Genomic DNA, 14,407 nt, shown 5'->3' with positions numbered 1-14,407 from the left:
AATATTTTTGAGCTTTTGCATCAAGCTTATCTCTATTTTTAGAATCTATGTGGACATATGAAACACAACCAAAATCTTTCATATGCGAGAGACTCACCTTTTTTCCACTCCATTTTTCTTCTAGGAGCTTGAAATCAAGTGAAACCGAAGGTCCTCTATTGATCAAATATGCTGCTGTGTTAATTGCATCCGCCCAAAACATCTTGGGCAATCCCGCATGCATCCTCATACTTCTTGCATGCTCATTCAAAGTTCTATTCATCTTCTCAGCAACTCTATTTTGTTGCGGTCTATTGGGAACGCTTCTTATCATTCTGATTTCATTCTATGCACAAAATTGCTTGAACTCCTTGCTATCATACTCACCACCATTATCGGACCTTAGACATTTAATTTTCAAGCCAGTCTCATTCTCTACTTCAACTTTCCATCTTTAAAAGAGCGGACACGTCAGATTTACTTTTCAAAAAATAACTCATACCTTTCCGGTGGAATCATCAATAAACGTGACATAATAGCGCAATCCTCCGAGGGAATGTACAAGAGCTGGCCCCCACACATCTGTATGCACCAACTCTAATTTTCTTTCTTTGGTTCTCTCCCAATCTTCGAAAAACCGATACGTGTCTGTTTATCCATAACACAATCCTCACATAGACCAACATCTATGGACTTCAAATCAAGTAATTTTCCCTTAGATGCTAACAACTTCATCTCATTTTCGCTCATGTGTCCAAGCCTATAGTGTCACAATTTAGAATCCACTTTTGACTCAACAACAGTTGCGATTTCTCTATTGCTTTCAGCCATGTAAAGTGTTTCTGACTTTGTTCCCCGTGTTACAACCAAAGCACCTTTAACTATTTTCCAAAAGCTATCCACAAAAAGAGTTCTGTATCCCGTGATGTCTAATTGACTTATAGTGATAAGATTTCTCTTAAGCCCTAGAACATATCCGACATCATGCAACTTCCATTGATATTATTTAGTAGTTTTAATGTAAACATCACCATTTCCCCTATTATTCAAAGGTTCATCATCAGCAAGATAAACCTTTCCGAATTTTCCAGCAACAAAATTATGCATTGATTCTTTGCACGAAGTAGAGCGAAACGACGCACCTAACTCTAGAATCCAAGACTCAATTGGAGTGTTGATGCTCAAAATTAAAGCATCATTATCAATCATCTCTTTAAGAATTGCATTCACTGATTTCTCTTTTTCTTGATTTCAATCGCGATACTAAAATTTCTTCTTTGGGGCTCTACAATCTCCTTTCAACACCCGAAAATTCACCCGACTCTTTTCTGCGAAGATCCTCGCTAAGAATCAAATCTCGGATTGCTTGAAGCTCCAACTTTTTATTAGAGATTATCATCGCTAAGAAACAAATCTCGGATTGCTTGAAGCTCCAACTTTTTATTACCAGACGAACCGCTCACTCTAGTCACAGTTGCATTTGAACTTTGAGGTAGAGAAGATAATAAAATTAAAGCTTTTGCCTCGTCGTCAAATTTGATTTCCACCTAACAAATATAACTTGCATCCAATGAGAGACGAATCACACCCAAAGCTTATCTATTTAAGAATTCCCACTTTTCTTACTTCATCGATTCCGATTTGTCTCCTGACAAAGGCCGATGCAAATTCTTCTTGCCATCGAACCGATCGAGCTTCACCTTCCCTTTGTCCATACTCGTCACTCCCACTAATTCGCCAAACCAGGCTCTGATACCGGTTGCTAGGTGGTCTTAGGTCTATCTCATCCCAAAAGCTAACTTAAAGGATGAGACTTTCCCTTACACTTATAAACCAACCATCACTCCTTTCCACAACCGATGTGGGACAAACCCAACAATTAGCATCTGGTGCGGCCTCCCGAAAAGACGTCATTCGTCGCATGGTTAAGATTGTCCGCCTCAGCACACGCTCTCTCTCCTCGTCACCCAACACCTAAATGGAGTTAAACACGATTTTTTACTAAGTGAGCAAGCTAAGTCGGGAATGCTGCTTAGATTTTTACCGAGCATGCGAGTCCCGGTCAGCAAAATCACTTGGCACGACATTATATTTACTCACATTGAAATATATTTTAGAAGTCAAAATACTTGACTGCACAAAAAGAAAATTAAGGTAATTATTGCCTAATGTGTCATCGCGTCGCGTAATGCGTGGGCTTTTCCCCGGAATTCAGGGCCCAAACTCATATCGGTGGCAAAAGGCCCAACTAGCGCTCATCCCTCTCGTCCTCCGCCTCTCGTTTCGCGAGTCGGAAAAACTCAGGCGAGCTGACGAAAACAGACACGCTGTGCGCTCGACAGGTCCACAAGCCGAAGCCTATTTACGTCCTTCCACCAGCTTTGCCCAAAAAGATCGCCATTGCCATTTGTCCGTTAACGAGGACGAGAGAGCTAGTAGTACCGCGACTGCTGCTGGCTGCTGCTCACTGCCACTCTGCTCCCTCCCTCGCTCGCTCGCTCATGGCTCTTCAGCTCTCCTCTCTCTCGGCTTCCTCCCTCCGTTCCCAGAACTCTGTGCCCTGCTTTTCGTGCTCCGGCTCGAGTTCGGGCTCCACCTCCAGCTCCAGCTCGAGATGGTGCTTGTCGGGGTCCAAGAACGTGAACTTGCAAGCCAGTGGCGGCGTCGGTCGTGGTAGAAGTGGGGTGGCGGCGAAGTGTGGCGTGGACACGACGGGGGTCTACACGGTGGGGAAGGTGACGGAGGTGGACAAGGACACCTTCTGGCCCATCGTCAACTCTGCCCCCGACAAGACGGTCGTTCTTGACATGTACACCCAATGGTGCGTGCGTCCTCGCTGATCCCATCCTCATATCTCTTTTTGTTAAGCTCTTTCTTGCTTTCCATATAATGTGGCAACCGTTAGTGTCTCTAGGATAGGGAGGAGTTGATTGTTGTTATTGTCTTCGGTGAAGAGGAAAAAAGAGCGAACTTTGGGGGCATCTTTGGGATATTAGAGTGTTTCTGTGACCTGTTCTCCTGCAAAATTATGGAATTGTGAGATACTCTTGAAAGGGTTCCTTCATTGGATGTTGAGATTGTTGATCCCCGACCTGTAGAAAGTTTGAGATAGCTTCTGTTGTTGGACTTGGTGGTTGCTGGGTTGTGTCAGAGGTAGGAGTTTCCATCATGCTAACGAGGATTGCCCATACTAGATGAAGTTCGAAAGCCTTTTCTCTATTTATGTGGTTTGCTCCTTCCAAATGGTGAGCTGCTGAACGCATTTGAGACCACTTGCTTCTAAAGGAATATCCCCAGAATTCATTTTGCTCTTTGTAACATGACCATTCGGAGAAGCAGCTCAGACGAGGGAGTCGGATCGGTAACTGGAAACTTCGGATGGATATCCATAATGGTTTCGCCTTCTCTTGTCTGTTATTATCTTTGATGCTGTTCGTTTATGTAGATGCTGCAAGAAGCATTGAATGAGCCTCATAGAAGGAATTTCGGATGACAGCCTGACGGTCTAGGTTGAATCAGAACAACATTAATCCAAAGCAGAAACAAAACGTGCCAGGTCTCATGAAAGTTGCAACAAGAAATTCTCTTGTAACATATCTTGGCTGCTGGTTTTGCTGGCCAATTTCTTATATGGTTTATGCTTGGTAGTGTTTCGTAGCAATCAATTTCAGTGATTTTGCTATTATCTGAGAACGTGTTGGGACTGTGTTTAATGACTTATCCCTTTCGCTGTATTCATTTGTGTATATCCTATCCATTTCTCTGCCTCTCGTTTGCAGTAGTGCGATGTGCAAGTTTATCTACCTAAGTAAAGAGCAACTTTGTTTTGCATCCATTTATCTGTGGCAGCATGCCGCGATATTTGCATGTTCCTGTTCAGTTTCTTGGTTAGAATAGGAGTTTCATTTTTGTCAAGCACCTCTGTTTTACAAGGCTACGGGTACTTATGGAATAAGTATTCTTCATATATCCTTTGTAAACTTCATGTTAAGTGGTCATGCCTATTACTCAAGTAGTCTATATTCAAAACATTGTTCTCCTTTCATGTTAAGGGGTCATGCCTATTGCTCAATAATGACATATTGCACATTGACAAATCACAAATCAGATCCAACTAACTATTCTGGGTTGCTTTCCAGTTCCCAATTTATGACCTTTAGATCTTTGCCGTAGTTGTAATAACTTGTAATTACCTCCACTTTTAACAATGGTGCCATCTAATTTTTTACTTCTCTTATCTCTTTGAGAATGTCAGAAAGTTTGGACCATAGATATCACCCCAAAGCACATTAATAAGGTGCAGCATTATTAACGTAGCTCCCTAGAATATATGGCTCATATCTAATTCCTTCTCCTCTCTATTGTTCGAAGTAACATCTTAACTCGTATGCCACATCCTACCGTATGTAGTCATCAAAGCTTCGGTATGCTTTCAACTTCTTGTGGCTGTGTCTTTTGTCTACTGTATTGCCGCTTTTTTTTTATTTTTTGGTCGAATGCCAGACTTCATTTGGCATATTGTCCGGAGTTTCAGCTGCTAAATAAGTACGTGTGAGGTCTTGGTAGCATATTCATGTGTCAATGCCTCTAGATGCTGAGTTCTCGTACTCTTGCTTCTGCTCGTATACTCGCCTTTAGATGCTGAGTTCTCGACGTCTTGTACACTAGCCTCATTTCTCTCTCTGAGTTATTCAATTCTTATTGAGTTTGGGTGTTAATAATATTTGAACCTTTCTTCACATGTCTGATTCTCGATGGTTGATATTTCTCGATCGAAAATTTAATAGGTGTGGTCCTTGCAAAGTCATGGCTCCAAAGTTTCAAGAGCTAGCCGAGAAGTATCTTGATGTTGTTTTTCTGAAGCTCGACTGCAACCAAGAAAACAAGGTACATTTCCTGCTACCCTCCAAAGATGAAGCATCTCTCTCTCTCTCTCTCTCTCTCAGTTTTCTTTGTTTTTGTTTTTCCCTTTCTGTGAATACTTGAGGGCAGTCATTGGCAAAGGAGCTTGGCCTAAGGGTGGTTCCCACGTTCAAAATACTAAAGGAAGGCGCGATTGTGAAGGAAGTGAAGGGTGCCAAATTCGATGATCTTGTTCTTGCCATCGATACAGTCAGATCCGGCTGAAGAAGGCCCTCTTTTAACCATTGCAACCTGTCGACCTCAAATCGGATGCTGTTCAAATAATCTTATCAAAAGTGAATATATTGAATCATTCCATGTTTGGGATAAGGCTGAGCATGCTAATTATTCCACTCTTCTCGTGGATGTTCTTGTGATATTTTCTTGTGTGATATTTTCTTCGTTAACGGCGTTCCCAGTTCCCAATTCCAAATGCCTGGAGGATCACTTGTTATTATCTCAACCAAGCACGCACCAAAGCAAGTTTGCAATCGACATTGTGTTGCGTTGAGACGGATACATACATCTCGGTTGGACTGAGGTATGGTAACAGCGGAATAATATCGTTTGTACTCTGAAATGTCTTATTGTATCAGTTCTACCAGGAAAAAAAGAAGGAAAAGAAACACTACACAGAAAACTTCAGTCCCAAGTCAAGTCAAGAGAAATAGAGATCAAAGACCGCAGTGGAAAAGATCTTTAGTGAATGAGAATCCGAGCGGAGCACCGCCGAACGAAGAGTCACCACAAGCCCTGAGACGACTTCTACAGAGCTAGGAGGCGGGCTTGTACGGAAAGCTTCCTTCTCAAGCTTCCAGCAATGCCGTATGCTCGGCCACGGTGGCCGACACCGCTTTCCGAGCTGACATGGTTTTCTTCTTTCTCTGTTTGTTGGGTAGGAAGTCCAAAACCAAGTCCAGGGACTGACTCAATTTACTATATGCGCCCGCCAGCCCCACAAACAATAAACGCAGGCTAAAAGCAAGAGTTAGAAACTTCACATGAAGTTGGCATGTAACATGTGCTGATTGCTTCGAGACAAAAAAAAAAAAAACATGTACTGATTGCATTATACATTCCCGTTCGGAGCGTCCGATGATATTAGCCTCCCCTGACCCTGTCACGACTGTTCGTTGCAAACGCGCCTAAAATAGTCCGATAATTCTCAAATATTCAAAAGACGGAGTGTATGGTGACTAAATACAATAATGAAATATTACATAATCAATTATTATCAATCAGAATGATATTCAAAATATTAAGAATAGTTAAAATATAATAATTTATCTAGAAAAATCCTGAAAAAAGCTCGGGTGGATGTGCCTTTACGAAGATATCAGCAATCCGATTGGTAGACAAAGTGAAAATAAGTCTTGCAATGTCATGGATCCCATGATGTCAGTATGAAATAACAGTCAATCACAATGTTCTTGATCCTCTCATGGAAAATATTATTATTAGCTATTTGAATAGCATTTCGATTGTCGCAATAAATGACGGTAAGGAATTATTACATAATCAATTACAATCAATCAGAATAATATCCAGAATATTGGTGATACGCATGTTATGATATCTCTAAATATATTTAAAAATATCTAACATATATATATATATATATATATATTAGTTTCTCTACGCAAAGCTAGTTTTGCTCCAGTTTATTTCACATAGGTGTCCTCTTTCTTTTGATAGGGGAAATGATCCAATCTAACTAAATCTATTTGTACGAATGCCTATTCAATTATAATCTTTGTCCTAAACTTTTGCGCAGAACTTGGAAGTATTCCTTCAAACCAATTTTCACCGAAAACGCCGACGTGGTGATGTGCCACATCGGTTGACCATTGATGACTGGATCACCCCATCAATAATTTTCGATGAAAATTAGTCCGAAGGGCTACATTTGAATATCACGCAAAACTATAGGACTTAATCGATGAAATTCAAAATTTTAGGGAGGAATTGATCTATACAAAAAGTTTAGGACTACTTGGCTAATTATTCCAATTTTCCGCATGAATATTGAATTTTCTTTTTCAACATTTGAAAGTTCGAGGGTGAATGTAAATTGCCTGACAATTTAATCAAAAAGCCTATTTTCAAAGTAAATTCACAATCCCCCCCCAAAAAAAAAAGTCAATTCACAATCTATCGCTCGATTTGACCAAAAAAATGAAGCTATCTGGGACGTCCACGTCAACCCACCAGTCAGGACACGCCACGGTGGACAAGCTGGTGCATGCGACAATTACCAAAACACCCTCCGTCGTCGAGCCGCCTCGAACCTCGGGAAACAAGCCAGCCCCACGAGGGCGACTCGTCTCGTGTTCATTCGCTCGAACACAGGTCGTTTGGTGGCGACAGGACCGCCTGCTCCGGATGAATCCTCCGCTGACGAGTCGTTGATCCTCCACCGATCCTTCGAACGAGACGAAGAAGAAGAGCGGGTCAAGGGTCAGAAACGATCTCCATCTCTGACTACTTCCTTCCTCTCTCTCTCTCTCTCTCTCTCTCGGAGAAGTCGGAGCTCGGAAGCGAGAAAGGAGGAGGCGAACGTCGCAGACGACGAGGGAGAAGGAGAATGTGCGGCATATTCGCCTACCTGAACTGCAATGTGAAGAGGGAGAGGAGCTACATCCTCCAGGTCCTCTTCAATGGCCTCCGCCGCCTCGAGTACCGCGGCTACGACTCCGCCGGCATCTCCATCGACTCCTCCTCCGTTTCTCTCCCCCCGCTCGTGTTCCGGAAGGAGGGCAACATCGAATCCCTCGTCAAATCCGTTTACCAAGGTATCGTTCCCTTCCTGCGCCCCGATTTCGCTTACCTAATGATCTGACGAAGCTTTCTTCTATTATGCCTCTCGTTTGATTGGAGAGAACTTTTAGAACTGGATATTGATTTCGGGATGATCGATTGCCCGTTTAGTTTATCTGCCCGCTTGACATTATTCTTGTGGAAAGGTTTCTCCTTTTTTTCAGTTACGGTTACGCTTTGCCGATTATGGTCGCTGCATATGATTTTTATGTGCACCTCTGATACAGTTCGTTTTCTCGATCTGAATTAGACTCTTTTTGTTTCTTAGTTCATTTATTTTGTTTGTCGTCACGAAGAACGTTGTTCTGCGATTAGACAAGCGCCCTCGTTCAAGAAGCCTGCTATGTCATTTGTCATTTTGTCCCCTGTTAACTAATTTCAAGCAACCGTCCACATGGTCATGACAATGAAATTGGCCCTTGTTCAGTGGACTTTAATCAAGACCAACCTTTTTGCTTTGTTTGTGGAAATATGCTGAACTCACTACGAGTTGTTTCAATACCTAAGCTTCCTGCTGAAATTAGATATTCACCGAGCGGGGATTTATTTTTTTTTGTTTGCTAATGACTGCTGCACATAATCTATAAGCTTATTTTGGGGTGAAGGTCCATCTTTTCTCCCAGATTCTCTTTGAAATTGATTTAGCAAAAATACAAGGTGAGAGCACTTTCCCCTTGAACAGCATTAGGATTTTTTTAGAGATAGAGGACATGTTAAGCAGCGGTCCACATGTTCACTGTCAAGTTTTCAATGCAGTGTTTGGATTGTAAGTAAGTATTTTTACGTAGACCATGCGTGTTCACCTTGAATGCATTTGTACCATTGAATCTATTGGGCCTTGTGTAGACTCTATTGGCCCCACTGGATTAAATGCTGCAGATTTATTTGGGTGCATGCAATACTCAACGCCTTTGAACTGGGAACTTACTTTTCTACAGGATTTTTGTATTGATTCTGTTAAGTGAACCTTCTATATGACCGTTCTACTTTATTTTACTTTCGTAAAGGATTTTTCTCTTTTATTCTGTTAAATGAACCTTCTATATGGCTGTTCTACTTTGTTTTATGTGTGTGATGGATTAATTGACGTCTCCATCTTTCAAGTCTTGCTCTTTAATTTTCGTCAGCCAAGTTCAAGGAACTCATTGTTGGTTATGTTATCTTCAGAGGTTGATGCCACAGACTTGAATTTGGAGGAATCCTTTCTTACTCATGCCGGAATAGCGCACACACGGTGGGCAACTCATGGAGAGCCTGCTCCTAGAAATAGTCATCCTCAGAGCTCTGGTGCTGGAAATGAGTTTCTGGTTGTACACAATGGGGTCATCACTAATTATGAGGTTGGTTTAGGCTTAACGGGCATCTGTCTGGACTATACTATAAGATCCATTTATTTTCCGTTTCCATTTTGCTATATTCATTATAAAATCTTTCTTTCACCTTTGAGGTGAGTTGGTTTCAAATTTTCACGTAGGTTGAAAGTACATCTTTGTCATTTTGATTACTGTAACATTATGACAATGAATGCGTACATCTCCTGCGGTATCGCTGATTGGATAGTCTGTTTGGATGATTTTATGCCATAAATCTGTTCATGCATCTTAGAGATATTTAATCTAGACAACTACTCCTTTTTCAGAATGTGAGTGAAGGCATGGCTGCTGACTAGAGGGAGAAGTTGATTCAATCAATGATGCTTTATTTGCTTGATCTAGTAAGGAGTGTTATGAATCAGCCACATGAGCATTGGTAACAGTAAACTGAGCCAAGGCTTATCTTTCTGTCATATTATCATGGACTTCCCATCGAAGTCTTCACAAAGAACATGTAGCTTGAAGTGTGGATCATTAGCAGCAAATATCCTTTGTTGGCCAAGAAACCTTGTAACCGGTTTTGGACCTCAATTTACCCCAATGAAAAACATTTTAGATACCAAGATGCTTTCCTAATGATACTGTATGATATACTCCTAATTTATATGTTACTCTGTGATGAGTCTGTAAAATGTTGTACATTCCCAATGATATTTCTCTCTAGCTCAAAACTAACGAAGCAATTTTGCTGGTAGATTCTTGTGAGGTCTTACCTTTTCATTTACATTTGCAGGTCTTGAAGCAAACACTAATACGACATGGATTCTCATTTGAATCTGATACTGACACTGAAGTGATTCCTAAGCTCGCCAAGTATGTTTTTGATAAATCTAATGAAGATTCAGGTAATACCTTTAAATGCAGTGAAAGATCATCATTGCATGGTGACCTTAATGAGCTTCTTAGTGAGTTTGTGTGTGAAGAAAATGGAATCTCAGTCAACACAATTATATGAGACACTGAAATTAAAAAAGTTGTTGTAGTTAATCATTTTGATTTTAGCTTTACAATCTTCCAATACAAGCTACATTAATATGCAGATTTTCGCATGAATCATGTGCAACTTTATGAAGATTGTAGTGTTGGATATTTGTTCTACTATTTGCAAAAACTAGAGCCATCTGATGGATAAAGCTTCTCTGACATCTTTTTTTGAAAGTATCCTTTAAGTCTAGTCGGGGTAAGGATAGTCTATCAAGCTCTAATTTTCTTTTCCCGTGGCCACGGTCACTGAAGGATGAGCGCTGATCATTCGATAACTTATATCTGTCAGGCCCATGTTGCGCCAGTACTTTTCCCAACAAATGTAGGCACTTCAGATCTGAAAAAAATTGTATTGGTGACTCATTTCGTGTCTGTAGGGCCTCGGCAAATGGATACTTAATTCTCCAACAGCATATTAGCATATGAATGACATCATTTTTGGAAAAAGCATATTTTATTTCTCAAATTGTTTGGTTGTTGTGAATTAACTGGCAACAGGACCACCAATAGGATGGTGTCAACATACATACATGTTTCAAATTATTTACTTGGTGTCTTCAGTGTGCCATCATGTTACTTTACCCTAGAGAACAATGCTTAGTGATATTTTATTTATGATTGGTATATCATTGGGACTGCAGGTGACATGGCTGTCACATTTAGTCAAGTTGTGCTAGAAGTTATGAGGCATCTTGAAGGAGCCTATGCCCTTATTTTTAAAAGCCGGCATTATCCTAATGAGTTGATCGCTTGTAAGCGTGGTAGTCCATTGCTTCTTGGTGTCAAAGTAAGTTCCATTTAAAACTTGGGTGGCTTGTTGCAAATGAGTTACTTTTGATCACATCTCACAAATTGTTTTCTTTTTGTAATTGTTTTGTCTCTTTTCAGCTTCAGTAAGAGCTATGCCATGTGTGTACTTCAAGAACCGAATCTATTAACCATAGTTCAATCAAATGTTTCTGCTAATCTGTGACGTCTTGGATAGCATCTGTTTTGCTTGGTGGAGACGGTTTATTGATTCTTTACATTTGGTCATTCCTATTAGATCGGAGAATGAATAGCATTGTTACTGTTGGCCATGATGTTTAGGTCTCTATGATGTGTCAACTCTAGCTTAGGCTTAGGAGTTCTCATTCCATATGTGTAGTTGTATGCTCTCCTGCGTCCATTCCTGTGTATGTCTTACCTATGCATTTTCCTTGTCAGAAATCTTGTTTGTCTTGTTATTTATCATAACTGTAACATAGTCATTTTTCCATTCAGGAATTGAGAGAAGATTCAAGCAAAGGATCATTATTCCATGATGATAAGTATCCTTCCCAGAATGGGAATCCCAGGGAACTGTTCTTATCCAGTGATGCAAACGCTTTGGTTGAGCACACACGAAAAGTTTTAGTTATTGAAGATGGTGAAGTGGTTCATCTGAAGGTAAATACATAGTTGTTGCGAGGAATTTAAGGGTATTTTTAGCCTTTGTGGTGTAGTCTGCCTCATCAGTCTCTTGATTGTATTTTTTATTGATCTACCAATTGTATCTTAGATGTTAAGATTTTAGGTGTGGGGGTTACTTCAGTTTAACTTGAGTTCTATCGCTTTCATCTCAGTATCAATTTGTGAATGTGTAGCAATGTGGTAAAATTTGCTCAATATCACCAGCAGTAACCGAGAAGCTTTCTGCTCAATGTCGCCTGAATGCTATATGGCTTGACTTCTTGCATATAGTTGAACAACAGTTTGTCCTTTTCCATTGGAGGAGCATGTTGCCAACATGTGAGGTGAACTTTGCTGGGGAAAGTTCTGTTATATTGCCTTAATTGAGGGCTGATAATATGATCTTTACATGGATCATTTCTTTCTAGATTTTAGTATCACAGTGACTTATGAGAAGCCAAATGCTGTATTAATCTTACTAGTGCTGGTTGCATCAGGATGGAGGGGTATCTATCTTAAAGTTTGATGGTGACAAAGGAAAACGTGGTGGTTTACTTTCCAGGCCGGCATCAGTACAGCGTGCACTTTCTGTTCTTGAGATGGAAGTTGAACAAATAAATAAAGGAAACTACGAACATTATATGCAGAAAGAAATTCACGAACAGCCAGAATCCCTAACAACCACGATGAGGGGCAGACTTATACGTGGAGGGACCTGCAAAGCTAAGACTGTCCTTCTGGGTGGATTGAAAGATCATCTCAAGACAATTAGGAGAAGTCGGAGGATTGTTTTTATTGGTTGTGGTACAAGCTATAATGCCGCTTTAGCTGCAAGGCCCATCTTGGAAGAACTTTCAGGCAAGTATCAAGTGGTAGCTTATGAGGGTTGGAGACGGTACTTTATTTTTACCAACTCTTTTCTTGTTTGCTTGCTTTCAAAACAGGAATTCCTGTCACAATGGAAATTGCAAGTGATCTGTTGGATCGCCAAGGCCCAATTTATAGAGAAGATACAGCCGTTTTTGTCAGTCAGTCTGGTGAAACAGCAGATACCTTACATGCACTGGAATATGCTCTCCAGAATGGTGCATTATGTGTAGGAATTACTAATACTGTTGGCAGTGTAATTGCCAGAAAAACACATTGTGGTGTCCACATTAATGCTGGTGCTGAGATAGGCGTGGCAAGCACCAAGGTGAGAGAGTACCTTTCAACATTCTCTTACAGAGTCGATCCTCTCTTCTCCATTGTTTCTTGTTGAGTTTTCATGAAACTAATTAACAGATGTGCTTTTTGAGTAGGCATATACAAGTCAAATAGTAGTTATGGCTATGTTAGCTTTAGCAATCGGAGGGGACGCTATTTCTAATCAAGCCAGAAGAGAAGCAATAATCGATTGTCTTTTCGACCTTCCAAGTATGTGTCACTTCCTATCTCACCTTAACAATTTCCGAGTTCACATCTAAGTTGTGTATGCCTTTCTGTCTAAACTTTTGTTCACTTCTAAGTTGTGTATGCCTTTCTGTCTGAACTTTTGTTGATGAATTTTTTGTATGGAACATTGAATCCCTTGTGAATATCTTGAAGACAAAGTTCGAGAGGTGCTGAAGCTTGACCAGGAAATGAAAGATCTTGCTAAGCTACTAATTGCAGAGCAGTCACTTCTCATGTTTGGCAGAGGATACAATTATGCTACAGCTCTGGAAGGTTCTTTAAAAGTAAAGGAAGTAGCATTAATGCACAGTGAAGGAATACTTGCTGGTGAAATGAAACATGGTCCTCTGGCTCTTGTTGATGAGAGTCTGCCCATTGTAGTGATTGCTACTCATGATGCTTGCTTCAGGTTAGCTTTTGTGGCATAGGTTAACTCATATCTGTGAAATTTTATTTGGTCTAAAAATGAAGGTGTCAATGTTAACAGCAAGCAACAGTCAGTTATTCAGCAACTCCATGCCCGTAAAGGACGCCTGATTGTCATGTGCTCGAGGGGGGATGCTGCAGCTGTGTCTCTTGGTGGAGCATGTAGTAGAGTCATTGAAGTTCCTCAGGTGGAGGACTGTCTTCAGCCTGTAGTCAATATAGTTCCTTTGCAGGTACTGAGTACTTATAACATTATCTTCGTGCTTATCTATAAAGAAAACATCTCTTTATACTTGCCAAGATGCAACATTGTTTTTGCCTGTTTTGCTGAACGCGTCATTACTTGCTGGATACGAAGCTATGATGTAGATGAGGTGAAGCTGGAAGGAATCATCTAGCTTTCTGTTTCCTCGATTTGTTTTATGCTCTTGGTGTTTGTTTTGGCGTTAAGGGTTCCAAAATCCTCTCTATAATTTGCGGCAGTTCAGAGAGATTCTTTTTTTAAGTCTTGACTAGCACAAACAAAATCAATTTTATTGATTGAGCCTTTTCATTATGCTGTTATAACTATTTTGTTCTTATACAGTACTTTAACATGACATAATTTATATCTTTTGGGGTGCAGTTGTTGGCGTATCATCTCACAGTCCTAAGAGGATATAATGTCGACCAGCCTAGGAACCTTGCAAAGAGTGTGACAACCGAGTAAACAGCTTACTGACAGATTTCTTCTGATCGTTTTGCCCTGGCAGCAAAATGGATTATGTCACGAAAATGTAAATTATCTTTCCGACTTGAGTTTACGCTCTACTGATCGTAATGATTGACTAATACATGTACTTCCCTGACTAAGGCCATGAAAGATCTCCATTTCTAACCAATTAGGAAAGACTCCCATGAAACCCCCTTTCTGTGCGTCCACGGCTTATGCATTTAACTATTAATTTGCCTAAAGTCGTTATCACCTGAACATTGTTTTAGATGATTGACATAGCAAGAATGGCTGCAACATAGTTTCATCTGGGACGCCACGCAACTTGTAGCAATATGTAGTGCATTAA

The 14,407-nt window shown here is 40.5% G+C and overlaps 2 protein-coding genes across 2 annotated transcripts; both read left to right on the top strand.

Moving 5' to 3' along the window:
* Nucleotides 1-2,386: 2,386 nt before the first annotated feature.
* Nucleotides 2,387-5,314, top strand: LOC115740256 (thioredoxin F-type, chloroplastic-like). The gene is made up of 3 exons (XM_030673742.2): nt 2,387-2,800; nt 4,767-4,866; nt 4,972-5,314. The coding sequence occupies exons 1-3, from the start codon at nt 2,481-2,483 to the stop codon at nt 5,104-5,106; spliced, it is 555 nt and encodes a 184-aa protein (XP_030529602.1). The 5' UTR covers nt 2,387-2,480; the 3' UTR covers nt 5,107-5,314.
* A 1,895-nt stretch (nt 5,315-7,209) lies between these two features.
* On the top strand, nt 7,210-14,273 carry LOC115740251 (glutamine--fructose-6-phosphate aminotransferase [isomerizing] 1). The gene is made up of 11 exons (XM_030673735.2): nt 7,210-7,673; nt 8,866-9,038; nt 9,805-9,916; nt 10,697-10,842; nt 11,319-11,483; nt 11,984-12,344; nt 12,431-12,681; nt 12,788-12,902; nt 13,074-13,329; nt 13,408-13,579; nt 13,972-14,273. Exons 1-11 carry the CDS (start codon nt 7,466-7,468, stop codon nt 14,053-14,055), a joined length of 2,043 nt encoding a protein of 680 aa, XP_030529595.1. The 5' UTR covers nt 7,210-7,465; the 3' UTR covers nt 14,056-14,273.
* Nucleotides 14,274-14,407: the final 134 nt, after the last annotated feature.

The sequence above is a fragment of the Rhodamnia argentea genome, chromosome 1 (genome assembly GCF_020921035.1).
Source record: "Rhodamnia argentea isolate NSW1041297 chromosome 1, ASM2092103v1, whole genome shotgun sequence".
NCBI classification, from domain to species: Eukaryota; Viridiplantae; Streptophyta; class Magnoliopsida; order Myrtales; family Myrtaceae; genus Rhodamnia; species Rhodamnia argentea.
Note: the sequence above shows the minus strand (reverse complement) of the source record. Positions and strands in the feature narration are given on the sequence as shown.